Raw genomic sequence first — 25,983 nt, 5'->3', positions numbered from 1 at the left:
CCAAAACTGAGTTATTTGTCACTTTGCCAATTGCCTGTTAAGCAGATATTCCACAGCACTCAATCAAGCTACGGCCAAGAGCTACAATTTAATCAATGAAAACTGCAATTGATATTTTTCTTGGGTAGCTTTCAAGCCTGAAGCAGCTGCTAACTGTGGAGTAAATACCAGGATGTGTTGAGGAACACAAATAACTCAAAGTTGACAGCTCACTCTCCTAAACAGTCAGGATGACAGAAACTAAATAATAGGTTGAATATTCAACAACTGAAGATTATATTTTACCTCCGCTAAGGCAGAGGTCATGTATTCGGCTGTGTTGGTCTGTCTGTTAGCAACATAACTCAAGATAACTATATATATATATATATATATATATATATATATATATATATATATATAATTTTACATGGTTTGTTCCTCTGTGGGCATGTGCTTGCAGAGAAGCACAGCAGAGAGGGACCTGCAAGTTGTTTGCTACATTTTATGTCAAGATATTCCTTTATTAATGCAAAGACTGAAGATGAGGATGGTTCAAATACATTTCTTCCAGCATCTTATTCAGTGTTTCTGTATTTAAGTTTTTCCTTCAGTATTTTTCTTTCTTTTTAGTAATGCTTAAGTGCTTGTGGGATGATTCAGTTTCTGAAAGTCCCCCAGGAGACACTGTGTGAAAATGTGCATTGTAATCACCATATTTAAATGATAATGTGCCTTTTCACTTCATGTGATCTCTGCTTTTTCACTGGAGAGTGGCCATTTGAGAAAACTATAAACCCTTTTGATTTTCACTGTGGTATATAATAGTTCTTATCAAGCCTAACTCAGCTATATTTCCCCTATGTGAGACGCTTATATGGCCTCCCTGGAGAACAAGTAGCTGCTTTTAAATGTGATTTTCCCACCACCTATTCAACAGTACAGGTGGCGAATTGCTGATATGCATGAATGCAGCAGCCGCTGACGCTGACCCTGTATAACCTCTACAAGGAGGAAATGATATGGATAAATTAGGTCCATGTAGATGTTGTGAATGTATTACACAGGTTTGTACACAAATATCATGATCCAGAAGAAACTTAATACAGAAACTTATTCTGCTCTGTACATTTTTGCAAAAACAATGTCACACTGGTTTTACAGTGATAGGTGTAGGAAATCAGTTATTGTGGCTGTTAGTGTTACGCTGTATTCATGAATGCAAATACATTCATCAACAATCTGTCGACAAATGCCACTTTCACATGTCAGCACTTCTTTGCAGCTTGAAATGCTGTTATATATGTTTCAATACAGAGTTATTTTACATGATATCTTGCACAGTTCTTCCTGACTATGTCAAAAATGGATAAAGAACATAGCTTTTCTGTATAACTTATGATTGTCACAACTTCTGGTTTTTGACCAGGCTGCACTGATGGGGGTGTTGCTGGCCCTGGTGGGGTGTCCAGTCTGCTGCATCTAGGTGTTGTGCGATGGTGATGGTGGTAGAGGGGATTTCCGCCAGGGATATCTCCCACAAGGCATGGTGGGAGGGTTAAGTGTGATGTGGGGCTGTGAGAGTGAGTGTTCGTGGGTACTGCACAGGGTAGGCTGTGAGTGAGGGGTTATGGGGTAGATAGACAGGGGTAACGGATGGTTGGAGGAGGAAGGGGTTCTGGTACTTTGGTTGTTGTCATGATACATGTTTTTTTTCTTTTGTTTGTTTTTTTGTTTGTTTTGGTTATTTATTTATTTGAGGAAGTCCTGCTGATTGTCAGCTTTGCCTTCTTGTAAGGGCTGTGGGAGGTTGTCTGTTGTGTTTCTGTACAGGTGTAGCAGTTGGTTGTCTGGTGGTAGATAGGATTGAAGGGTCGTTGCTTATATCTGTTGTATCATTGTCTCCTATTTCTTTTTTCTAGTTTTCTTTTTACCTCTATTCACTGTTCTCCTTTTTTCTGTCCCCTTGAGTCAGGTCCAGCAAAATTATGAAAATTCCATATTATATATATATATATATATATATATATATATATATATATATATATATATATATATATATATATATATATATATATATATATATATATATATATATATATATAACTCAGATTATCAAGCAGTGCCTTATACCCATATACCCATAAAGCTCCTCCCCTTGTCAAAGCAAACCACACAACCACATCATTCTGCTGCAACCATGCTGGACAGGACAAGTTAAAAAAAAAAAAAATAAATAAAAAAAGATTTTTTTTCAAGAGCAGCACTGATATTGTTGCTCTTGAAAAATATCTCAGGGCTTTTAAAGTTGGTGAAATGAGCTAAGAAGCTTATACAAAGTTTAAATTCTCTATCTAGGAATGAAATATTTAATTTCAAGAAATCAGTGCATAGAATTTCACACATTTATATGTCATTGCCACGGCAACCAACTAGCCAGAAAAAAAAATGTCTGGTCCTTTTGTGCAGGACATGTTGACTTGATCGGCATCAAATTAACAGGTTTCTGATACACACTCTTCTTCATATAACGCCTTCTCCAAACAGTAGTTCTGAACTTTTATGTGAATAAAATGATTCCCAATTTAAATCCCATTAGAAAAGAAAAAGAAAAAAAAATCCACTTTTGTTATTGATCAGCTAAACATTCAGTATATCCAGGTGTTGTCAATCATGTGTAGCAATTCAGTTAAGAGGTTATTGAACAGACTATCTGCCAGGTTTTGTGTGTGACAAAACTTCTGATATGTTTGATGGCAATAATTCTTATCACGGTGATGCATTTTTTTTACATGGCTTTGAAAAAAAATGTTTGAAGTGCCTCTTTGCTACCTCATCAGATACATTGCAGATTTTGTATTTGATTTCCCTGCCTACTGCTGGCTAAATGGTCAATGGGAAATTTGGAACTAATGCATTTCCTGCTACATTTGAAGAGGAACAGGAGATGAAAACCTTTGAAGACGAAGGTAAAAATAATCTGCATTTGTAGCGGGTTTGATGTTTGTCCAAAGCAGACATAAAAGGAGAATGTTATCTCTGTGTTATGCTAGTTTAAATTCACTCAGCATAGGTTACAGTTATATGATCAATGTTTACACAACTAATCATAAAATGCCATCACTAAACTTTCAAGCTCGAAATCTTATACCAATACAGAGGAAACTAGTGGCAGCAGCTTGTGGTAATTGTGCATTTAAGATGAGAAAAATTTATTTAAAATCAGACCTGGGTACCTCCATCTCAATGATTTGGGATGACATAGTTAAAGTGGAGAGAGTGGGATTTACTGCATTATAGAGCAGGTCATATGTGCCTTGTACATATGAAACAGGCAAGAGCCCAACAAGTAAATAAATTTACATTATTTCTTCTAATTGTCATTATTTATTTATTTTTGTTTATTTAATGTGTTCTGTGTGTGAGCGTTTGTTGATTGGGATACGGCACACCAATTACACTCCATTCCTATTGGTGGCGGTAGCAAGCTCCTGAGCTTGTCTGCCCACCACAAAAGAAGAAGAAGAAGAAGAAGGCAGAGCAGCCGGAAGCTACATCAGTTGGTCACATAAGGTGGGCATCAGGGATAAACAGTGTGAAAAAGCTGCAAAACAGATGTTCCGCTGTAGAGAGGGTGTTGTGTCACTGCGGAACTGCTTGTACCCTAACTGCATGTTTCATCCAGGACAAAAACCTAATTATTTAGTGGCGTTATTTTCCTATTTCTCCATATTTACTGGTGCAGGATGTCATCGTAGATTGGCATGGACCGGCTGTCGAAGGTCATTCCCGCTTCTTTGGTTAAGTTCAATAATAACATGCCTGCTAGTATGATATCATGTCCACAGACCATTAGAAAAAAATAAATTACTTACACCTTCCAAACATACTGTTAACGTTAGTGAGTAATAATGTCGCTGGACGCAATTCTCCATAATGTGAAAAGCACTGTCCAACCGTTGCCGCATGCCTGCCGTACGACAGTGATTATTCACTGTTTCAATGTAATTATTTTTAAAGAATTACTCGTTAATATACGTGTGTACTTCACAACGTTAGCTAAGCCCCCAGTATTTAAAGTGTTCCTGTAAAGTGAATTATCCTTTTACCTAATGTACCGCAAGATGTGCTTTGGAAGCCATGTTTTCTTCTAGTGCATAGGTGTAGAAACATATTTTTGTGACCCAACTGATTTTGTAAACTATTTTTTCAGGGATACCTGTTGTAAACACGTTGTTGAAATATTGTATCACACTGTTTTCATATTTTGATAGATGTTAACAAATTGTTTTAACATTTAGATGTGGTCACTTTTTTTTAATACCTGTTAGCCAAAATATAATACATAACTAATAAATAGAGTTACAGATTAGTCTATACATTAATCAAATTACTGTCAATATTTGGTAAAGATTTGTATAGTAAATTTGGGGCATAATTTCTAAGGCATACAAATACAAATTGATTACAAATACAAAACAGATATCAATGTAAATGCTTGAAGTTTGAGAGAGAGAGCCAGTAGCTCACATTTCTTAGTGGATCACAAAATATCATGGCTCACAGAATTTGGTGTTAACACCGGCTTGGTGTTGACAGATCTTTCTGGAGGTCAGTGTGTCTACAATACTTTGAAAAGCAAACCTAATCCTGGATTACCCACCACATTAAGCTTACTGCAGTTGAAGACACGGCTTTACGGAAAGCAATTCTGAATACGTGGCTTCAGTACCTCGTTATAATAGTTAACATGGGCATACTCGGAGCAGCAGTCACTGCTGAGTTGGACATTTTTATGCTAATTTTTTGCCTTCAAGTCCTTCCCTCCTATAGTATCTTCACCTTTCTAAGGTTATTGCTTGGACCTGTGCTAGCTATGTGTGTGTTAGTTAGATACCAGAACACTAATGTAGATGCTAGAACAACGGCTCTAAATTGCTGCATACACTTTTGTTGTGATTTGTTCTTTTTTTTTCAGAATGGGGAATTTTACCTCCTCAACTGCTGGGGGTCTCTCCAGCACAGCGTGCGTACAGTTTGTTCAGGTAAGTAGATGTTAACAAATCTGCCTCATGCTGTCATCTTCTTGCTGTTGCCGTAGCAGCGTGGAGTGGATCTCTCTATTACCAAGTAGTTAAATTGCAGTTTATCCTCTAGGTACATCTCTAGATTTGCTTTTTATTTCCTTCTTTTTATTCACTGATGTCCAATACAGTTGTTGACATTTACAAGTATGTAGATTTTTTTTTCTAACTTCTGCTAATATGTCCTTAGAGATAAATATTAAACATGACATTTTGTAGCAAAACATAGTTGTGATTATATGCTATTTTTGTGTCCTACCTATTTTTTCTCCAACTTTTTAGGAGATGATTTCACAGAACTGCGTTGTGATATTTTCCAAGACAACCTGCCCATATTGTAAAATGGCCAAAAATGTGTTCAATGAAATTGGCGCGACCTACAAGGTGATTGAACTGGACGAACACAATGATGGAAGGAGACTACAAGAGGCCTTAGCTCAGATGACTGGTGCCAGAACGGTAAGAACCTCACATTACGAGCCAACCCCACACTCTAGATGTCACTGTTCCACTTTCTCTTCTTTTTTTAGTTAAGTGTCACTTTATCTGTAGTTTAATCTTACCCACCTGCTCTGAGGAGTGCATTCACACTGCCACTGTTCGGTCCTCTTTGAATGGACCATGGTCAGCTTCCATGGATGTTACTATTTGTTTGTTGTGGTGTAAACAAAGAAGCGATAAAGCATCAAGAAGAAGGAAGTGATGCAGAGTAATGTTTTGGTAGGAGGAAAACAAAGCCCACAGAGTGTGATCAGAAAAAAATAAATGTTCTGCAAGCCACAGTAAAAATAGGAATCCCCAAGACCAGAGTCCTGCATGGGTCTAATTTTACCAAAACTACTTACTAATTTTAGAATGACCAAACCGACCCATTAAAATCTGGACTCTGGACTTTATTCATTTGATTGGGAGATTGCTGCACAAACAAGATATAATCTACATCCTTGTTTTCAGCTGCCTTCTCCCTTCCTGAATCACTTAACCAGCAGTGGGAAAATCTCTTAACTGGCTGCACTGGATCCCGAGATGGCAAGAACGTTCCTCACAATAACCACAAGGTTGGGAAATATTCTTGGAGAGCTTAACAGTGAAGGTGAAACCGGCACCTGATAAAGCACTTGTCATGTCTACAAAAATAAGAAAGAAAAGGAGAAAGACAAAAAATCCTATTGTCACCCACGACCCACCCAAACTAAATAAATATCCATCCTTACTGGTGAAATTTAATCTGTCATTTTTACCTGCAAAACAGGGTTTTTTGTGGCTACCCGACCCGTTTCAGGACACTGCCCAAGATCGTCTGGCTCCATTGTTTACTGTTTACTTGTGGTGAAGGAGCTGGCAGAAGCAGAAAGATTTCCTCTTTTGGACCTGACCAATCAAGGAACCTAGTTTTATTCTTCTTCCTGCTTTTACATTATTGATCAGTGGTTGTTTCGGGGAAATCGCTCCCTAGCAAGCAGTTGTTTTAACTATGTGGTGGAGGCTGCATTTATTGTAGCCGGGATTTTAACAGCGCCAACCTGAGGAAAGTCCTGCCGAGATACCACCAACACATCAGCTGTTCTACGCGTGGCAAAAACACACTCAATCATGTTTACACCCCTTACACAAACACATATTAAGCCCTCCCTCGATCTCCTTTTGGGAAATCTGATCACGCCTCAGTTCTGCTGCTGCCTTCCTATAGACAGAAATTGAAGTGTTACAGACCAGTGACGCAGACCATTCAACAGTGGTCCGTCCAATCAAGTTGCAGCATTCAAGCCCGTACCACCAGGCTCGGGGACAGCTTCATACCGCAGGCCATAAGACTTCTAATGCTGTCAGCAGCAACGCCACCTTTAAATAATAGCATCTTCTTATTGCTTATTAAATATAACTTATTTGTGGTATTCTTGCTTTTTGTGTTTGACTATTTTTATTGTGGTTTATATTCTTTTTAGTGTTGTTAAAAGTTGGGATTTAAAAATTTCACTGCCAATTATTGCTGATGTAATTGTGCAATGACAATAAATTAATTAATTCATTCATTGTCCAAGCGGTTAGGTCCACTTCAGTCAAGTGCTGTTTGCACAAAAACCAAACCAAAGGAAGGTGTGAAATTTTTTGGAAATCCCCGCCCAATCGACTGTTGGTGGTGTGAATGCACCCTAACACACATAAAGCAGGCAAACATCAATTGGAAAGAATATTTTAATCATCTTAATACTTATGCTGATGTGCTACTACCAAGTGTGTATGATCTTAAAGCTAAAAATATCATCACACACTGCAATGAATTTCTTCCAGGTAAAGCAATAATAATATAATTTATTTGTTAAGGTGCCCAGAGTCTTCATCAATGGGAACTGCATCGGGGGCGGCTCCGATACCAAACAGCTCCATCAACAGGGGAAGTTGCTGCCCCTCATTCAGCAGTGCACCCCCTGCTGTGCTGAATTTGGCACGGCAGGCTCAGGCAGCGGACACTTTGAATCCGCTAAATGACTAACCGTTCCTGTCATTTTTTTCAATCCTGTATTTATTAGACATTTGCTTGATCTCATGCTGCATGTTGTACGTTGCTTGAGTGCGACTATGTTCTCTCTTCATCAAAATGCCGAGGGGACTTGATGTTTATTTTGCAAATATTTTTACAGGGATGTCTATTATTATTATTATTATTATTATTATTATTTTAAATCATTCATATTTTAACAAAACCTGTGAACAGTGGAAAAACTTAACTTTGTTTTCTTTTGTATAGTTTTATTAAACTTTAAGAAAACGCTCAATTCAGTATCATGCATATTTGAAATGTGCACATCATAATATGTTCACACACTGGATTTTATTTGAGGTCATTTTACATGGAAAAGCACTTAAATTTGCATGGTGGAAATACTTTGTTGTGCTGCTATTAAAGAATGTTGTTTGCATATAATTTATGTGAATAAATACAATATTTTTTTTTCTTTTGCTTGTCATAGTATTTTCTTTTGTTGGCCATATCTAAGATTTTTAAAGAAATTTAGTTTGTACTGGAAGAAAAAGAAAAAAATAATAATAAGTGCAAATAAGGAAGTGTTATAGTTAGTGTTTTAGATCAAAAGTTATGTATGAACTAAAACATGTTCTTTGCAAATTGAAAGCTTACCAATTTTTGATTAACTCCTTGATGCCTAGTGCACTAATCTATTTTCTTCATTTATTTGCTTTTATTCACTCGTATTTTTTTTTGTAATTTATTATTTCTCTTTATTATTAATTTATTTCATTTTTAATTGTAATTAATTTTAGTCTTTTTTCTGTCTAGATTTTGTTTTTATATAGTAAATAAATTCAGGCATTAAGGGGTCAATATGAGTAACAGAATGTTGGCATCTTTTAGTATATTTGTGCATACCTACAGTAGTGTCTACAATACCTACAGTAGTCCTCTAACTCCACTGAAGATCATGGGGCAGGAGGTGGAGATTGTTGAGACGTATAAGTACCTGGGAGTGACCATCGACCACAGACTGGACTGGAAATCTAACACAGATGCTGTGTACAAGCAGGGGATGAGCAGGTTCTACCTCTTGAGATGGCTCAGATCCTTCAATGTCTACAGTGAAATGTTGGAGATCTTTTATCAGTCTGTGTGCTTTTCTTTGCTGCTGTGTGCTGGGGAAGCAACATCAGACCAGCAACATCAACAAACTGAACCAACTCATAAATAAGGCTGGCTCCGTCATTGGGTACAAACTGGACAATTTTGAAACTGGTGGAAAGGAGGTCGTTGATCAAACTGGTTTCCATCCTCTCCACCACACATTAGTCAGACAGCCTAACAGACTGAGACAACACAGCTGTCATATGGACAGATACAGGAAATCTGTCCTGCCACTTTCCATCACTGTTCAATAAGTCACCTCTGGCAGACAGGAGGGGCTGCTTAGATACCAGAATTTACCTGCTGTTTTTATCTACTTTCCATTTTATTGTACTTTTTAAATTATGTTTTGGTTTGCACATTGTTTTTCTAACATTTGATTTTGCACATCCTTATTTAAATGCATTACTTATTCTCGCTCTGTTGATTTGTACATGTTTTACATGGATTTGTATGTTTTGCTGCTTTATTTTTGCTGCTCTCTCTCTCTCTCTCTCTCTCTCTCTCTCTCTCTCTCTCTCTCTCTCTCTCTCTATCTGACAAAACACTTCCTACGAGAGCGGATATTCAGTTAAAATTATTGGAAAGCAGCTTTTTAGACTTGCAAGTTGCCAGTTGAACATTTCCCTTAACAAATATCAATAAATGTTTTACTAAATGAAGACCACAGCAAATGCTGAGACGTATTTTGCCAAATACGATAGGAATGGCAGCATTTCTGCTGTGTACGCTGGGCATCAAAACGAACGCACCCAGCTAGCCCACATTGCACTGCTGCACCGCAGTAAAGTCACACAAATTAATTAGCTTGACTAAAGGGTGCACTGCTAAGCTATTAGCATTTGATTTATGTGTATAGGAAGTTGAATTAGCAACATTGTGAAGAATGTCTGGAAGCGCAGGAGAATGGTGTCTAATGGAAAGTGACCCCGGAGTGTTCACAGAGCTCATAAAAGGTTTTGGTGAGTGTCTTGTAGGGTAACGCTGGCGGCTGATTCAATATAACGACGCGACAGCTCCTAGCTAGCTAAGCTGCTCTGAAGCTAACAGTGACTGTCATTAGCCTGTGTTGATTTTTGTTTCTGCAAAAAATGTAGTTATTGCGGGATAGGAATTGTCAGATGCGACATAAACGTTGAATCATTGAAAATGTTGCAATAAAATGTCCCCCATCCTTAATAATGTAACAGAGTAAGCTAAAGGGCTAGCATTAGTCAGCGTCGAAAATAACGGCGCGTGAAAAGATGAATGATGGCAGTTGTTTTGCTTTGGTTTACAGTGATATCTTTTTTTAAAAAAAAAAGCTAGCTAAAATGCTACACTGTAAAGGCTCACTACATAAACATTTATAAGCTTTTAATGGTTTATTTGATGCATTGTTTGTTTTTGTCAGGCTGCAAAGGAGCCCAGGTTGAAGAGATTTGGAGCATGGAGCCGGAGAACTTTGAAAACTTGAAGTGGGTTTATATGTCGTGTCTTGTCTTGTAAGCATTTTCTAAAGGCAAACCTCAAATATATCTGTTCCTTTCCAGACCCGTTCACGGATTGATTTTCTTGTTCAAATGGCAACCCGGTGAAGAGCCTGCAGGATCCATTGTCCAGGATTCACGACTTGACCATATCTTTTTTGCCAAACAGGTGAAGTAAACTTTTTGGATTATATTGCTTCTTATTGCCATGATAGAACTTCAGTAAATCTTTGTATTATCTTGGTTTCTTATAATTCTGCAACGCTAATATATATATTGTTTAACAAATTCTTTACTTAAAACAAACGGAAGAAAATATATATCAACATGTAATTTCCTTCCTATTTACATTTTATTCAGTATTCAACTGATACATCTGCATCGCAAAAATCCTAACCACATTGGATAATGAATTTCTGGGATTCTTTCTTGGTTTTGCTTTCTGGCAATAAGGGTTCAGCCTCAAGTGCTGTATTGCTGCTCATACTAATAAAATACATTTATTATTCTCCCCTTACTTAATCTGCATCCAGTAAATGTGTCACCTGTTGCCTTTGGTATTTTTACAACCCCAGTTCCTAAAAAGGTTGGAGTACTGTGTAAAATAAAAATAAGAATGAATTGCAGTGACTTGCAAATCTCATCATGGGTTTAGTATTTGAACACAGCTAACCATACCATTCACAAATGCAGGCTGAAGTTCTATCATGGCAATAAGAAGCAATATAATCCAAAAATGTTAGTCTTTTCTAAGCCATAGTTTATTTAAAATTAAAAAACGCAAAGTGGAAAACTGTTCTGTTGTCAAATGAATTAAAATAGGATTTTTTTCTTTTGTAATTAGTCAGTAAGGTAAGGGAAAGCCACACAGTCCTCCTCCTCTTTTAGCTCAGGGTACCATCTGGTTTGTTATTAGCATTCAGTCAACGTATTTCTGATAGAATGGAGGTGTGTTGATGCCTGTGTAACTGGCAGCTTGCACATCTGAAAAGACACCAACGCTAAATGTTATATTTAGGTTCTAGAGTAGCATGTGCTCCCATCTAAATAAGATTTTTATTTGGGGAAAGTCTTGCATATTTTAGTAAGACACTGATTTACAGCACTCTGCTTCTATTAACAACAGCAGCATGGCCTCATCTTAGAAACGTCTAGCTATCAGTATCAGAGTTCTATTTCAGGTTTATTTTTCATCAAATTGTCATGAAAACATGTTTTCAACATTGATATGTTTTTTTTGTGTGTGTTGAATAAAATCATGCTTTGAGAGATTTGTAAATTTATGTTTTTGTTTAAATTTTACACAGCATCCAATCTTTGGACTTTGGTTTGTGGGATCTGGTGACTCATGCAATGGATGTGCCATGTCTGTTCATAGATTCAATTAATGTATAAGTAGGAGTGTCTTTTCTATCTATCCAATTAATAATTTATCTTTCTATCTGTGTGTTTGTTCAGGTTATCAACAATGCTTGTGCCACCCAGGCGATCGTCAGTGTTCTGCTCAACTGCTCGCATTCTGACATGCTGCTCGGAGACACACTGACAGAGTTCAGAGAATTTTCACAGAGTTTTGACGCAGCTGTACGTTTATGGTATTTTTGTTTTATGATGCTAAACTTCTCCTTTTTGATGGAAAACTCAGATAAGTGTCTTTGTCTCTTTTCTTTATCTAATTCAGACTAAGGTTATTCAGAAATTGTGGAATGTTCTTGTAGGAAGTAATTCAGCACAGCACCTGAGACCAGAACAGGATTAAACCTGCAACTTTTGTTCACGTCTGCATTTCCCAAGACTTACACAGTCAGCAGTCTGATTATGCTTATTCTCTTTTCAGATGAAGGGTTTGGCTCTCAGCAACTCTGAAGTGATCCGACAAGTTCACAACAGCTTTGCCAGGTATGTTTCCGCTTTGGTTTAATTGGCTGTAGGGCTGCGCAACATAATGCAAATTTACCTTCCTCGAGATATACGCCTATGTGATACACATATTGCAACAACTACCTAAACTGCAATAAATTGTGGTCCCTATTTGCACATTTTAAAGAAGTGATCTGATGCTGTTCCAAATAATGCTGAGTATTCATGCTCTGTGTGCACCAATGGTGAATCAAATGGATTCTTACTTTCCTGGATGGCTGCAGCAATAAAGCACATGGAGTGAGCGTTGTCATGATTGAAGGAATCGAGGGGAGCAATGAAAATGTGGATGCAGAAGAACTTGCAGATAAGAACAGCAGCACATTGGGTATTTTGAACTATTCAGGTTATAAGAGAGATGACACACTACAAACACAGGAACTCTGCAAGACATGCTTGTGCCAACCACCAGGAGAAATGTGCTCCGCTTCCACCTACAGGACAACCACAAGGACATGAATCCAGCAGCTGTTTTGTGCATTGCAGCGAGCCCTAATTACCTTATATCCGCTGACGTGGACAGTGGCATGGATGTCAGGACTGACAACATCACACAGTTGTCTACAGTTACTGATCAGGGTGTAAAATCTGGCAATATTAAAGTTTTGTTTTTTATATTAGTTAGTGCATTAATGTAAACAATGATTCCATGTGACAAAAACTGCTTTTAACAACTGACAATCCACACTGGAATTTAAAACACAAATCTTGTATATTTATCAAATGTTGATAAAGAAATAGCTTCAAACTTTTGTACTTATTTTTAATTTTCTGTTTTATCTTTAGTTTTTACGATGCAGGACACCACTGTATGTAGTCTGTTTGTGTTACTGATTGGTTTTCATTAGGAATAATGTTACAAATATTAAGCTAAAACAGAACTACTAACCTTGTTATAGCAAAAGCTATAAAGTACAACAGATGACAGTTTTTCCATCAGAGCTCCGTCTGAGAAAACATGAACATGGCATCACGTTTCATTTATCCCAGACCAAGCTGCCATTGCAACTTCCAAATACAGTGTCATTGCATATCACATGTTTTCCTGATATTGTGGAGCCTTAACTGGCTGCATTTTTATATTTTTCTTGGAGTAAAAAGATGGTTGCATTTGCATCTGATTGCATTTTGCAACATTTTTACAGACACGCCGGCATTTAACATTTCTTACTTCTTAAAAATTTTTGATTTTTTTTTCCTTTTTTTGTGCACAGTGCTTTCCTATCTTTGTACTTGTGGATTTGTTTAGTAGCATCCAAATAATTTTCATGTTGAAATTTTTTTCAGTGTTTATATTTATTTTTTTGTCTTTTGTAGACAGCAAATGTTTGAGTTTGATGCAAAGTCTTCAGCAAAAGATGAGGATGCCTTCCACTTTGTGAGCTATGTTCCTGTAAATGGCAGGCTGTATGAGCTGGATGGACTTCGGGAGGGACCCATTGACTTGGGTGAGCTGAAAAATGCAGTTTATTTTTATTTTATTGCTTTAAAGGATTGCTATTCAGCTGGCAGACCACGGGCCAGAACCGGCCTGTAAGTCTACTTGAGCCGACCTGCTGCCCATCTACTCATTAACAGTAAATGAATAATTTAATAGCAGCTGCAAGCGCAGCACTTCGTGACATTTTGGGACACTACGCAGCAGTTCCGTTTACACTGTTGATGGAAGGCCAAAGACTAATGGAAATGTCACATTCAAAGGAAAAGACATTGACATCGAAAACAGAAAAATTAATAACAGGACTGATAAGTCTGTACACAATGCAGGAAAGGCTAATCGTGTGTTTCAGGGGGATTTTTGGTTGGTCAGTATGATGTGCTGGTCAAATAAATAAATGAAGTGGGTAAGTAAAAACAGGCCTACGCTTTGATCTAAATAGTAATCTGAGAAGAATAATTAGTAGCAATACACAGATCAATACTCAAATATTCATTCTACCAACAGTTATAGAGCTAAACTTTCAGGATGGGTAGGAACTACTTCTTCTGTCATATGCGAAACAAGGCAGAACGTCGCATTGCAGCAGCATGTGGTTCCTTCACTGCTCGGTGATCAGTCCAGCACAGTGATGAGTGGCAATATTTCAGCTCCACAAACGGCAACGATGCACAGTTTGATGTGTGTGTGAAGACCTCAAACCTCCTCAAACTAATCATAATCTAACACAGAAGCAGAGGTGATGATGTGACATAAAGAGGACAATTGGTGCTACGGCGGAGACACATGTTACTTTGAGTTCTTCGGTGCTGTAGGCAGGTAGTCTTGGTACAATTCAGGTACTATTGAGAGAGAGAAAATATGGAGCTGTTGGATGTGTGTAGCTCTGTCACTGGTTTTTGAGGAAATGATTTACGTCCGTCTGCTGCGGTTTAACTTTTTGTCCTGATGTTTAAACAACAGAAGAGTCCTGCAATCTTAAAACGAAGGCTTTCTGTTTTGTTCAGAAGTGCTGTAATAATTATGGTTGTGAAATGAGTAATAAGATAAGTAAATGCTACAATAAACAACTTCATGCATTCAGCAATGAGTAATATGTCCCTAAGCTCACCTCAGTTCAGCAGGTCTAGATTCAGTCAGGTGAGATTACCTGCAGAGTAGGTCTTTACTTAGACCAGGTGTCATTAAAATTTTCAGTGCTGGGAATAAAACAGCCAATTTTGAAATTTTAAATACATAAGATGGAGAATAACATCAATATGTTTCATTTGTTTTAATTGATTAGCTGAATAATTGTAAATGTAAACAGTTTGGCCCATGGGAAAATGTAGCTGAATAGCCTGGCTTTAAAGTTTCAGTACAGATTATTAATGTTTAAAGTGTTAAAGTCAGGGTTCTGCTTTATGTAGCTGATTATAGTCTTGCCTTTTTTTGTTTCCATGATACGTAATGATTTATTTGTTTGTCACCAGGTGCATGCAGCCAGGAAGACTGGATCAGCGCGGTCCGTCCAGTAATTGAAAAGAGAATACAAAAGTAAAGGTTCTCTATAAATGTATTCTGTGAAAGTTTTAGGGTGACCAGAAACTTGACAGTACTTTGTTCCCCTCTGTAGGTACAGTGAAGGAGAGATCCGGTTCAACCTGATGGCCATCGTGTCAGACAGAAAGATGATATATGAGAGGAAAATCGCAGAGCTCCAGACTCAGCTTACTGAGGTTTGTAGCTGCACTAGAGTTTTTTACTGGTTCAACTGCTCTGGTTTTGATTGAATTTTAGTGTGTGTTCAACAATCTTCTGCAAAGTTTAAACATTTTTAGACATAGGAATCTGAAGATGAAGTTGTTGGGATGATGTTGGGAAGTTATTCATGAAAAGGAGAACAGGAAAAGGAATCATGTGCCTGTTGCCACACCTCATTTTAACTGATTAGGAATATTGATCACATCCCAAATATATGTGTGCATTACTGCTGCAAGCTGGATCTTTAAACCACTAGATGTCAGCAAAAGAACATTTTTAGATGACTGAAACAAGATCATTTAAAATAAATAAAACTAAGGATACATGGTGGTGTTTGCCTCTTAAAACATGTCGATTGCAACAGCTTAATAATGTTAGAAAGCTAATAAAATTAATTAATGTTATTTAGTTCCCCGTGTTGCCAGATTTGGTTGAAAGCAGCAGTTGAATAAGTTGTTTTTTTTTTATTATTATTTTTTTTATTAGAGGTTTATTTTTAAATTGTCACACCTTCTGATAACTGTCTGTTCTCATGTCTGAGTATAAATTTATTTCTCTCTTCTTAATTAGTGAGACTTTATAAAGGATGAAAGCCTTTTTCTCCTTTTTGTTTTCAGGATGAGCCAATGGACACAGATCAGAACAGCACATTTCTCAGCTCCATCCAGTCAGAGATTGCCAAGTACCAGCTCCTCATTGAAGAGGAAAATCAGAAACTTAAAAGATATAAGGTGGGAAACCGCAGCGTGCAAGCCCTGTTTATAAAAAGAAATCTTTCTTTTGTTATTGTAAAGTCTTGCAGCATTTCCATCCATTTATCGCTGTGTAATTTTGTGCCTTATTTTCTTTTGTCTAAGAATCATATTAGTCTTACACGGTTTGTTGAAACTATGTTTTCTTGCAGATTGAAAATATTCGACGAAAGCACAACTACCTTCCTTTCATCATGGAGCTACTGAAGACGCTGGCAGAGTACCAACAGTTAATACCTTTGGTGGAAAAGGTATCTTTTTTTCCCCTTTTCTGCAGCTTTCTTCAGCCTTATTTACTCTGAATGCACAGCAGTGTGAGAATATAAGTACCTTGACATTTAGAAACATCATCCATCCTCCACTAAGCATGCATATTAATTTAATGAGCTATTTGGGTACCACCAACAGGTAGTTTCAAGTGCTGTGAAGAAGAGATAATTATTGTTTTTCTTCCCTGAAGTGAAAGGTTTCTGTTAAAAACAAAATAATTAACAAATGTGATAATGGTATTCCTGTAAAAGGAGGGGGAAATGCTTATTACTGAAATTAACCATAGCTTCACTGGCTACTTTGCACACTAGAGGGCAGATTTTCTTACATGCTGCATCACTGCAAATGGTTCTTTATAATGTAAAATGTCTTTCTTCTTTTACAATTATGAGAAAATCTTCACAAGGATTTATTTAATCCTCCTTTGCATGTCAATTTTTTGTTGTTTTTTTTTTTTTAGCCAGAAAATGAGAAATAGTATTTTGGTCTTCAGTATATGTTAATAGAAACATATGTGGATTTGTCACCAGGCAAAGGAGAAGCAAAGCGCCAAAAAAGCCCAGGAAGCCAAGTGAACAACACACACCTAACAGAGAAGCCTGATTGTACACAAACATGCATCCAGAGCCCCACAGGCTCTCTTTCACCTGAGAGCTGCAGATACCTGTACATCACTCGTTATATTCATATGAATGACCACGGACGGCCTGCAATGCTTTCACACTGTGGCTTCCTCCGAACCATCAAGACATGAAGAACTGCTCAGCAGCTGAAGCACAGTGACTAAAATGTCGTCTCCATGTTTGTTCATGAGTTGCAATGCATGAATGAAGGAAAGATGTGCTCAAATTGTTCTCTTATTTTCATAATAAAAAGTCTAGATGTTTGTGAACTGTTTGTTTTCATGAACAAATTTCCAAATATAATATCGCATTTAAAAAAATATACTTGCAGAAATTTTTCCAATGTGCTGCTGTTCTTTCAGTCTTGGTGGTGGATCTTTGGCACCATCTGCTGTTGTAACAGTGTAATGACAAGGACTATTCTCCATTTCAAACAACCCATCTCAGGATTCAGTAAAGCTATGGGACAGCATATGTAGTTTGACATAGTACATTTACAATATTTTATATATTCAAATCAATGTCTTAATTTTTAACTTGAGTGCAATTCTATAAATCATTAAGAAGGATTAGGTGATGTGGAGCCATGAAAAGTTTAAGAAAAACTAATAATAAAAAAAAATATATATATATATATATATATATATATATAGACAGCATGTGATTATTTGCCATTTACTTCTGTTTATTTATCAATAAAGGCGTATCAATGTATTTTGAGATTTGACTTTTAAACCATCTACAGATGGAATAAATATATAAATGAAGGATTTGTCATCGCTGTATATTGATGAGCTAAAATTAGCGAACAAGCTTTCTGTGCTCCAGTGATCCTGATAGGAAAAATAATTATTGGTGTTTATATCAACTTGCCATGGGTCCACTGCCATTTTTGTGCCATCATGTTTACTATGATGTCTGAATGGACAAAAACGTTTTGTGTGAGGAGAAAACCATGAGCTTTAAAACTGCATTAGCAGTTTTGATTGATAGGTACTACAACACTTTTGGGGATAGGTAACACTTCAAAAGACAGAAGACAACAGTACACATGTAGGAAACATCTGTACTACGTTTTACATGTTATGAATAGCAAGGCAAGATCAGTGCAATATGCACAAAATAACTTGGAGTTGAAGCAGTTAAAATAACCTGAACACCATCCAAAAGTTACGTTTTATTCCCACAGAAGTATGTGGATGTTGTGGACATGATCTGGAAGGACATACAGAGAAGCTGTATTTGGCTGACTTCTGGGCTGCACTTGAATAGAGTACAGTTGAAGGCCTGTGTATTCTGACGCATCTGCAGTCTGCTGACCAAAGTAAGACGTGGCCAGTTTCTAATTTTGGATCTAGTGTTTACATATGCACCTTGAGTACGCCTTGGATGTGATCCCAGAAGTCAGTTGCCAAGATCGTGCATGGCAACGAATGAAATCCCCACAGGTTTTACTACCAGTTCAGAGAGACACTGTGTCTGTTTTATTATCCTGTCTGTCATGCCACGTGGATGAGCAAACAAAAAGTGTTAACAATGTCAGTGTTCCAGTTCTACTGGATGTTCATGAATACCTTTACCACTACACTGCACTTCCCTCACGACTAAACCTACAAACTACAAAACAATTCAGATTAGCCCTACTATTATTAGTAAATATGAACAAAATAATCATAGTTTGCCTGAATGGATTAACTTTTTTGACTTATTGTCCAAACTTAGAATTTTTAAAACATAATATTTAAACCAACAAAGGTACTATTGTTGCTAAATGCTAAACTTCTCACAGTTTGTAAAAAGTTAAAAACACAAGGTTTATACCATTTGGAGGTAGTGAACAATGCATAAACCAATGGAAAAACCCAACACGATGCAGCATGTATCCAAAAGCACCTCCAGGCTGAATTTATACATTGCAACTTTAACATCTGTACTGGGGGAAATATGGTTAATTTTATGGAAAAAAAAAACACAATTAATTTAGTATTTGTTACTTTGCCATACCAATGAATAAGGCAGTGGGTCATACTACAATAGAGAGCGGCCATAAGACACATGCCTGTGTCTTCCCTGTGAAGAGAGATTTTACTTCATCTAAAAACAGGCAGCTGCATGTGGATCAACCTCGTCAAAGCAAAGAAAACCTACAAAGGATAAGTGATTTTTGGGATAGATAAAGGGAAAAAACAATAAACACTGATCTTTCTTTTTTCAAATGGAAATTGTTGATGAGCCACAAAAATCCTCAAAATGCAGGTAAATATTTTTGTTTCCAGTTTGACCGCAACTTAGGGCTCATTCTCACCAGGATAGTCCCAGGGTCTCGATTACACGGGGAAAAGAATAAGGAAAAATTTCACATCTTTGGTTTGTTTTCACGCAGCACTTTATAGACCGAACCCCCTAACAACACCATGGAGTTACAACAGCTGCTTGCTAGCAGCATGATCCCTAAAACAACCACTCGCAAAAAAAACAAAACAAACAAACAAAAAAACAAAACAAAACAATGGAGAACAAATGCTGCATGCGGGGTTCCATCCAGAAAAGCACACAAAGCTAACTAAGGGTTTTACATATTGATATAACAACAAATGCAGTTTTTTTTCATGGAATATCTGCATTGAATTTTCAAAACACAATGACACTAGAAGTACTAGTAAATTTTTTAATCTGTTTTTCTTGTCATTAGATTGGAAACTCTGAGCTTCTTTTTTTAAAAAAACATCATTTTCCTCAAGTATCTACATCCCATAGAAGAAAGTCTGTCTGCAAAAGTTTTTTTGTTTTTCTTCATTTTAAAACATAAAAATAGAAATGAAAAATGTGGTTCTTCAAAAATGACAACAAATTTCCTAGTAGATATTTATCAAAATTTATAAGTTGTCTTTTCGAAACGTCTCATAACATTTGCGGCTCTAAACGAGTTTTATTTAGCTGGTGTAGAGCAGTGGTTCCCAACCTATCTTCCTTGGGGACCCGTTTCATGCAAATACTAAAAACGCCATGGATCCCCCTGCCCCACCCGGGGCTGAAACCCTACCATGCTAAGTGAGATTCTCACCACAAATAATGTATTCTGGCAGAGTCCTGTTCTTCAAAAAAGCCAAAGTTAAATTAACAACATAAAGCCTTCCTACTTAAAATAGGGACAGTGTTAATCATTACATTAATCACAATGCCTCTGAAAGTTCAAAGCCTCGAGGACCCCCTGTACTCTTTGGGGGTTCCCGGACCCCAGGTTGGGAACCACTGGTGTAGATTATAAATTAGCCTTTAAACAACCCATATTGCAATATGCTGCAAAGGTGGGTGGAGGGCATCTGAGATCTTTGCCATCTCCAAATTGACCACTAGATGTCTATAGTTATTATCATTTCAAGGCTACTCAAAAAAATTAGGTGTGTATGAGTTTGGTTAAACATTTATGCTTTTAAATAGTTCACAGGTAAAATTTTCAGATAACTAATCTACTCCTCTAAGCTGCAGGTCATCAGAGTGTATGATTCCAAATAAGTCCAGGTGTAAAAGCAATGATCCCATCACACCATGACAGCAGGGCACAGGTCTGAGGAAAGAGCAGCAGCAACATCCGTGTGACCTTCCTCTTGTCAGCTTTCATGCTGTGAGTTCACAGCATCTGTGTGCGCCGACAGGAGGAGGTGTCGTCCTGCTGTCACTCAGGGTGTTATCTCCTCTGCTGCACTTTGAACACGGCTGCTGTGGTTAGTGTAAGAACTCAGCGCTTCAAGAAGGGAATGTAACATTCTGTAAAAGACGAGGAATGTTGTCATGTGAGTGAACATGCAGGACTCAAAATATGACGTTGTATGATGCGTCAATGCACCATTGTTCAGCAGTCCATGGCATTTATCTTTATAATTTTGTATTTTCTATCTTTGCTCCATATTCATTTTCAGACGCTTCGTTATCAGATGCAAACTTTGCACTCAAAATGTTGAGCTGCTGCTGCAACACAGCTAGTGAGTTGGTGGAGTTTGTGCAATTTATCTGCTAAAGAAACAGAACATTTTGTAACTGGTAGAAGCCAAAGCAGAGAATATACTGCACATAGTATCCTCAGATGACCAGAAACTATTTTAAGACTTTTCTGTGGACATTTGAGTTTAAAATATTTTGGTGACATTTAGACAAACACATTGGAGAACTTTGCCTTTTACAACACATTTTATTTCACAAGCAGTCCAGCTGCTCAAAGCTTAAATATACATCAAACATGTAATGCTGTATTAAAATATTTACAGTATTTTACATTATCACAGTAATTTCAGGCTAAAAGGAGCAGTCAGTGGAAACTGTGGATATTATCAAATAAATTAGTTCGTTTTTGTGTGTAAACTGGTGCAATAACAGGCAAATGAAAACTAACGTTACATGGGAAGTGTATGTCTCCTGTACAACGTTTCAAATGGCTCTCATCACAGAAAATACATTCTGGCAGCACTGTCGGTTTCATGTGAGGTGCAAAGTCGAGTGTCTTAACTTATCAGCTTTAAATGCAGTAGCACTACAGCATCATTTTCTCCAAATGAATCATTACAACACATGAAATTTAAATTGTGTCATCAAGATAGTGGAGATAACAGCTCTGATGAAAATGTAACCTTAATCCTGTTTTGTAAAACTGGTCTGAGCTTTTCCTGCAGCTTCATGCAGCATCCTGTCTCATCATCCCAGCTTCCTCATTGAAGTCACTCAGCAGGATGAGCTAAAAATGGCTTCACCTTTTGTATTTTCCACACTCAGTGCTACTGTTTATTCTCAGAATTTGCATTCATGTCTATTATCCTGAGCCAGTGCCTGGAATAAACATCATCTGCAGTCACTTCACAGGCACAACGGTAAACAAATGACTTCAGGAGTGGGTGTTTGGTTTGTCTAGGACTTTATATGCTTGCCCTCTCCCTTGGCAGCTGCACACAGTTCTTTGTAGAGGTCGGAGTTGATAAACCTCGGGTATGAGTTGTTTTCCATCAGGCTGTAGACTTTCTTTTGAGCTGCCAAGAAGCTAGTTGGAGTAGGTGCATGGAGACTCTGGACGATGGCATTTTTGGTGTGAAAGTCCAGGTTAATCTAAAACCAAAGAACCACATAGAATGAGCCTTTGCCATTCATTCAGGATGGTAAATTCATTAAAATCATCTGTAAGAAAATACATTAATTGCAGGAAATTCCATTACCTCCTTGGCAGCTTCACTTCTAATGAACTCCTCATGGATGCTGTTAGCCTTGGATACCAGATCTTTGCGCGATGTTAGCTTCTTAAAATCCTCACAAGCTGTCCAAAACTCAATGTTCTCCTCGCAGAACTCGGACTTCAGAAAGATATGAAAAGCAGCTTTCCCATCTGTGTGTATATGATGAGGGGGGTAGAAAAAGAAGTGCGTCGTTAACTGGCTGTTCACCCATTAATAGAAGGTAAAGTAGGTGCAAAGCCATTACAAGCTTTGTTTTATTGAGGGCAATAAATTGCTTTCATTCATCTCCCAGTTACTATGTGACCTTTGAGAGGCTTTTATGTAACAATGCTCTAGCAGAGGGATGAATGGTACTTACATTTATGACCAAGTAGTTTGTCAAGTGACTGCGCCCATTGGTTCACGTCATCAACACTTGGCCTGAGGGTAGAGAAGAGAGCTCTTGTGAGAGATAACTATGGCTGAGACGGCTACTACTTTAGTAGGGTCAGTGTACATTCTTTCCATTGATTATCACTGTTACGTATAGCTATAATTGTTTTACCCTGCAAAAACAAGTAGCTGATTATTCAGCTATGTCTCTATATTAGTTATTAACCTTCCTGCATTCTGTCATGTGCTTTTCTTTTAGAATCTAGTGAGTTGTTTGTTGCATTATTTATATAAGCATGTCAGGAAATTCATAAATGCAGATTATGAGCAAAACTTTCTAGAAGTAAAATGTACACATATTTAAAAGTAAACTGAATATAGTTTGAAGTACAAAGAAGATGGTGTTCATAAAAAAAGATTAGTTATGTAATCTGTAAAGTAAATAGATCTTACCTGTAGGATCTATTTTTCACTAGACGCAGTATTGGCTGAGAGGAATTTGTCTTCAGCAGAAATCCAATCCTGCGCCTCCAGTTTTTCCTCCTATAAAAAAATAAATAAACAAAAAAAATGTAAGAGTTCACTCACCTTTTATTTTTTTTTAACAAAAACAAAATTTAGCTTTTTTTTTACAAGGTCAATATAACCAGGAATATCCTCATCAAATGCTGGGTTAACTTACTTTATTCCCTTCTTATCTGCAGATAGATCGGTAGGTTTCATGCTGTCGGTAAAAGCCATGTTTAGGGATGATACACTGGTAAGGTTCTCTCTCATGGTTCTGTCTCGGCTTCTTCTCCCTCTTGGCTCATCAGGCTGCTTTATAGTCTCTCGCTCTCCAGCCAGGACCAAAAGTACAACGTGCTAGAGGCGGGTCTGAGATGACAGGTCTTTAACGTGATTGGCTCATGCTGTGTTAACACAGACTTGGCCTGGAATGACTCTCAGGGCCTGAGGCAAGGGCACACTGTGAGTGCATAAACATTCCCTCTCTGAGTATCCTGTGGGTTCCATTTTTAAGAGTAGGGTCAAGAAGTGACAAACATGTAACGCTCAGCGCTCCCCCATCTCTTTTCTTTTTATTTGACTAAAATAAAGGTGTGTTGTTTTGTAATACAACTTCCTGTCTTCTGTTTTGTGTATCTTTTCTCACTTCTTTTTCCAAAAGGACAACATTGCTCAGATTTCTATACAACTTGTACAGACAGTATTTTTAACAAGAGATACTTTCTTATTTATCTAGAACAGTTATACTATAAGTATTTATATAAGACAATGGATTCATAGAAATTCGAAACACTATCTGTAGTGTTCATTTTGAACAAATTATTCATGCAGGGTGTGGATTGATGAGGCATCGATCGTGACAAATGTCATGATGGTATGCTGAGATAGGACAGGTTGGTACAAAAATGATGACGTCATATCCTGTCACCTCTTTAAGGAGTGTTAACAACAAGTAAGAACAGGTAAGGACATTTTTCACATTCATCTGATACAACCCTCAGGGAAAACTTTGGAAGCATGCAAGAGAGACAAAGAAGCTTCAGTTAAGCAGCTATTTATAGCAAAGGATTCTATATTTAGATTTAACGGAAGTCTTCCTCCTTCAGCAAATGAGCAGTCACGCACTTTATCTAATTAAAGTCAACATAAATGAATTCCTTTGGTGAAACTGATGTGTCTCACCTCTTGAACCATTTTTTCACAATCTGAGCCCCATGAATCCTGGCTTCTTGGGATATGGCCGTGCCATCAGGGAAGATGGAATAACCTTCTCATTCAGTGTATTCAGGTAGTCAGCTGACCTCATTCTTTGGGTACATGATGTTGCTGAACGTAGACCTGACCAAATGCAGCAACCCCAGATTATAAATTTCCCCACAGGCTTGTACAATAGGCCCTAGGCATCTGCCTCTCTTCTTACCCTGATGCTCACATCACTATGAAACAGGGTAAATCTGGACTCATCAGACCACATGACCTCCTCCTTGCTTCCATTGCTAGTTTTAATTCATTTTCTTGTTTATTTGTCAGGGACCACATACAAATAAATTATACACAGGGTAAAGATGCTCTGTACCAGGTTAAAGCATTCTCGGTAGTTTCCATCTGTAGTTCCTGTGGCAGAAAGAAGGGAAATTACAAATCTAACAGTCAAAAAAAAAAAAAAAATCTTTAAAAAGTCACTAAAAGCATCAGTGCTGACAGGCTTTTTTTTTTATGATCAAACATAGTAGTGAGTTCTCCTGTTGTATCCCTCATTTTTGCATCATACTGCATATTAATGTTAAAGTTGCTTTGGCTGAACAAGATTTGGATCTTATTTAATTTTCACTTTTTGCATGTCTTGTTTTCTTGTTTTTTCCTGTTTTGTATTATTTCTAAAGATAAAAATTACTCCTGCCGGTAACAGTATTGACAAAATCCTGATTTATTCACACACAAACTGAAATTCTAACCCAAAAACTAAAGATATGTTGCATCTAGGGACCTCTAGCAGTTGAAGTTGCAAGTCACTACCAATTGAATACTCTTCACATGCAGTGTCTGTGTTGTTACATCAGGGTTGCCATAGCAACATAACGTTACACCATGGTGGAAAGAAGATGGCCTGTTTATTTTCATACACTACTACACTCATGCAAACATAGTTATAGTAACTACATTTTGTTTATGTTAATAAAAAGCCTTACATACACAATCTGGACCCAACTCTGTATTTCATGAATTTGTAAGATTAAAGGTATGATTTATTGCTATATAACCTCATGCACGTTTTTGCCTCGCTGTTCTAGAGAACTAATAGCTTACTGCTGACTGTACTAACAAAAGCTACCCCTCCTTTTTAGAAGCTGATTAACAGTCAATAATTACTCTTGAATAAATACTAAGGAAACCACTAGTAATACCATAACATGATATCATGTACACATCTGAGTATCCTTGTTGACATGAGGCTTATGCAAATATAACAAGGTCTCAGGTAAGTTGGATGTATAATTATCAAGGTAAACCTGCAGGTCTGGTTTTATTAAACAACTGATGAGGAAATCACATTCCCTTTGCTTACTACCAACCCTGCCTTCTGTCAGCTTGTTTGCATTCAAAGCTTTGGTCATGAAAAGGTTTAGTAGGTACAGGTTGCCTGGATGACATTTTATTGTAGATCGATCTAATGGTTTTACTTTAAGGAAATTATAGAGGTAGGCAAAAACTGGATAGAAATGAAGTAACACAAGTGTTGTGGTACTTACCAAAAGAAAAAAAAAAAGTCCAGTGAAATTCCTGTCCAATAGCAGTATGTGCCAACAATGACATCATATTCCCGAAACACTAAGAGGGCATTTCTGTTGTGGAACTGTACAAGCGTATATAAAGAATTATCACATTTTGTTCTACATTATCAGCGCTATAACGCATCTGCGTCACCTGCTGAACAATGTTGTGATTATAACCAGCCTCTCTCTCTCTGAT

The 25,983-nt window shown here is 37.3% G+C and overlaps 3 protein-coding genes across 4 annotated transcripts; 2 read left to right on the top strand and 1 right to left on the bottom strand.

Moving 5' to 3' along the window:
- Positions 1–3,488: 3,488 nt before the first annotated feature.
- On the top strand, positions 3,489–8,018 carry glrx2 (glutaredoxin 2). 2 transcript variants are annotated; one of them, XM_042006145.1, is made up of 4 exons: positions 3,489–3,552; positions 4,958–5,024; positions 5,346–5,522; positions 7,389–8,018. In XM_042006145.1, the coding sequence occupies exons 2-4, from the start codon at positions 4,959–4,961 to the stop codon at positions 7,551–7,553; spliced, it is 408 nt and encodes a 135-aa protein (XP_041862079.1). In that variant the 5' UTR covers positions 3,489–3,552; position 4,958; the 3' UTR covers positions 7,554–8,018. The 2 variants fall into 2 exon arrangements, with proteins under 2 accessions (XP_041862079.1, XP_041862078.1); XM_042006144.1 differs by lacking the exon at positions 3,489–3,552 and adding an exon at positions 3,560–3,761.
- Positions 8,019–9,438: 1,420 nt separating this feature from the next.
- uchl5 (ubiquitin carboxyl-terminal hydrolase L5) lies at positions 9,439–17,184 on the top strand. Its single transcript, XM_042006142.1, has 11 exons — positions 9,439–9,662; positions 10,094–10,157; positions 10,233–10,338; positions 11,628–11,753; positions 12,007–12,068; positions 13,407–13,537; positions 15,000–15,063; positions 15,143–15,245; positions 15,888–16,001; positions 16,175–16,273; positions 16,823–17,184. Exons 1-11 carry the CDS (start codon positions 9,587–9,589, stop codon positions 16,865–16,867), a joined length of 990 nt encoding a protein of 329 aa, XP_041862076.1. The 5' UTR covers positions 9,439–9,586; the 3' UTR covers positions 16,868–17,184.
- Positions 17,185–20,797: 3,613 nt separating this feature from the next.
- Positions 20,798–23,361, bottom strand: LOC121652971 (regulator of G-protein signaling 2-like). The gene is made up of 5 exons (XM_042006143.1): positions 23,189–23,361; positions 22,960–23,049; positions 22,493–22,554; positions 22,117–22,283; positions 20,798–22,009 (listed from the first exon to the last, which is right to left on the bottom strand). Exons 1-5 carry the CDS (start codon positions 23,281–23,283, stop codon positions 21,815–21,817), a joined length of 609 nt encoding a protein of 202 aa, XP_041862077.1. The 5' UTR covers positions 23,284–23,361; the 3' UTR covers positions 20,798–21,814.
- Between the last annotated feature and the right edge of the window lie 2,622 nt (positions 23,362–25,983).

Source organism: Melanotaenia boesemani, chromosome 14, assembly GCF_017639745.1.
Source record: "Melanotaenia boesemani isolate fMelBoe1 chromosome 14, fMelBoe1.pri, whole genome shotgun sequence".
Taxonomy (NCBI): domain Eukaryota; kingdom Metazoa; phylum Chordata; class Actinopteri; order Atheriniformes; family Melanotaeniidae; genus Melanotaenia; species Melanotaenia boesemani.
The sequence above is the reverse complement of the archived record's forward strand: the minus strand, read 5'-3'. Positions and strand labels throughout refer to the sequence as shown.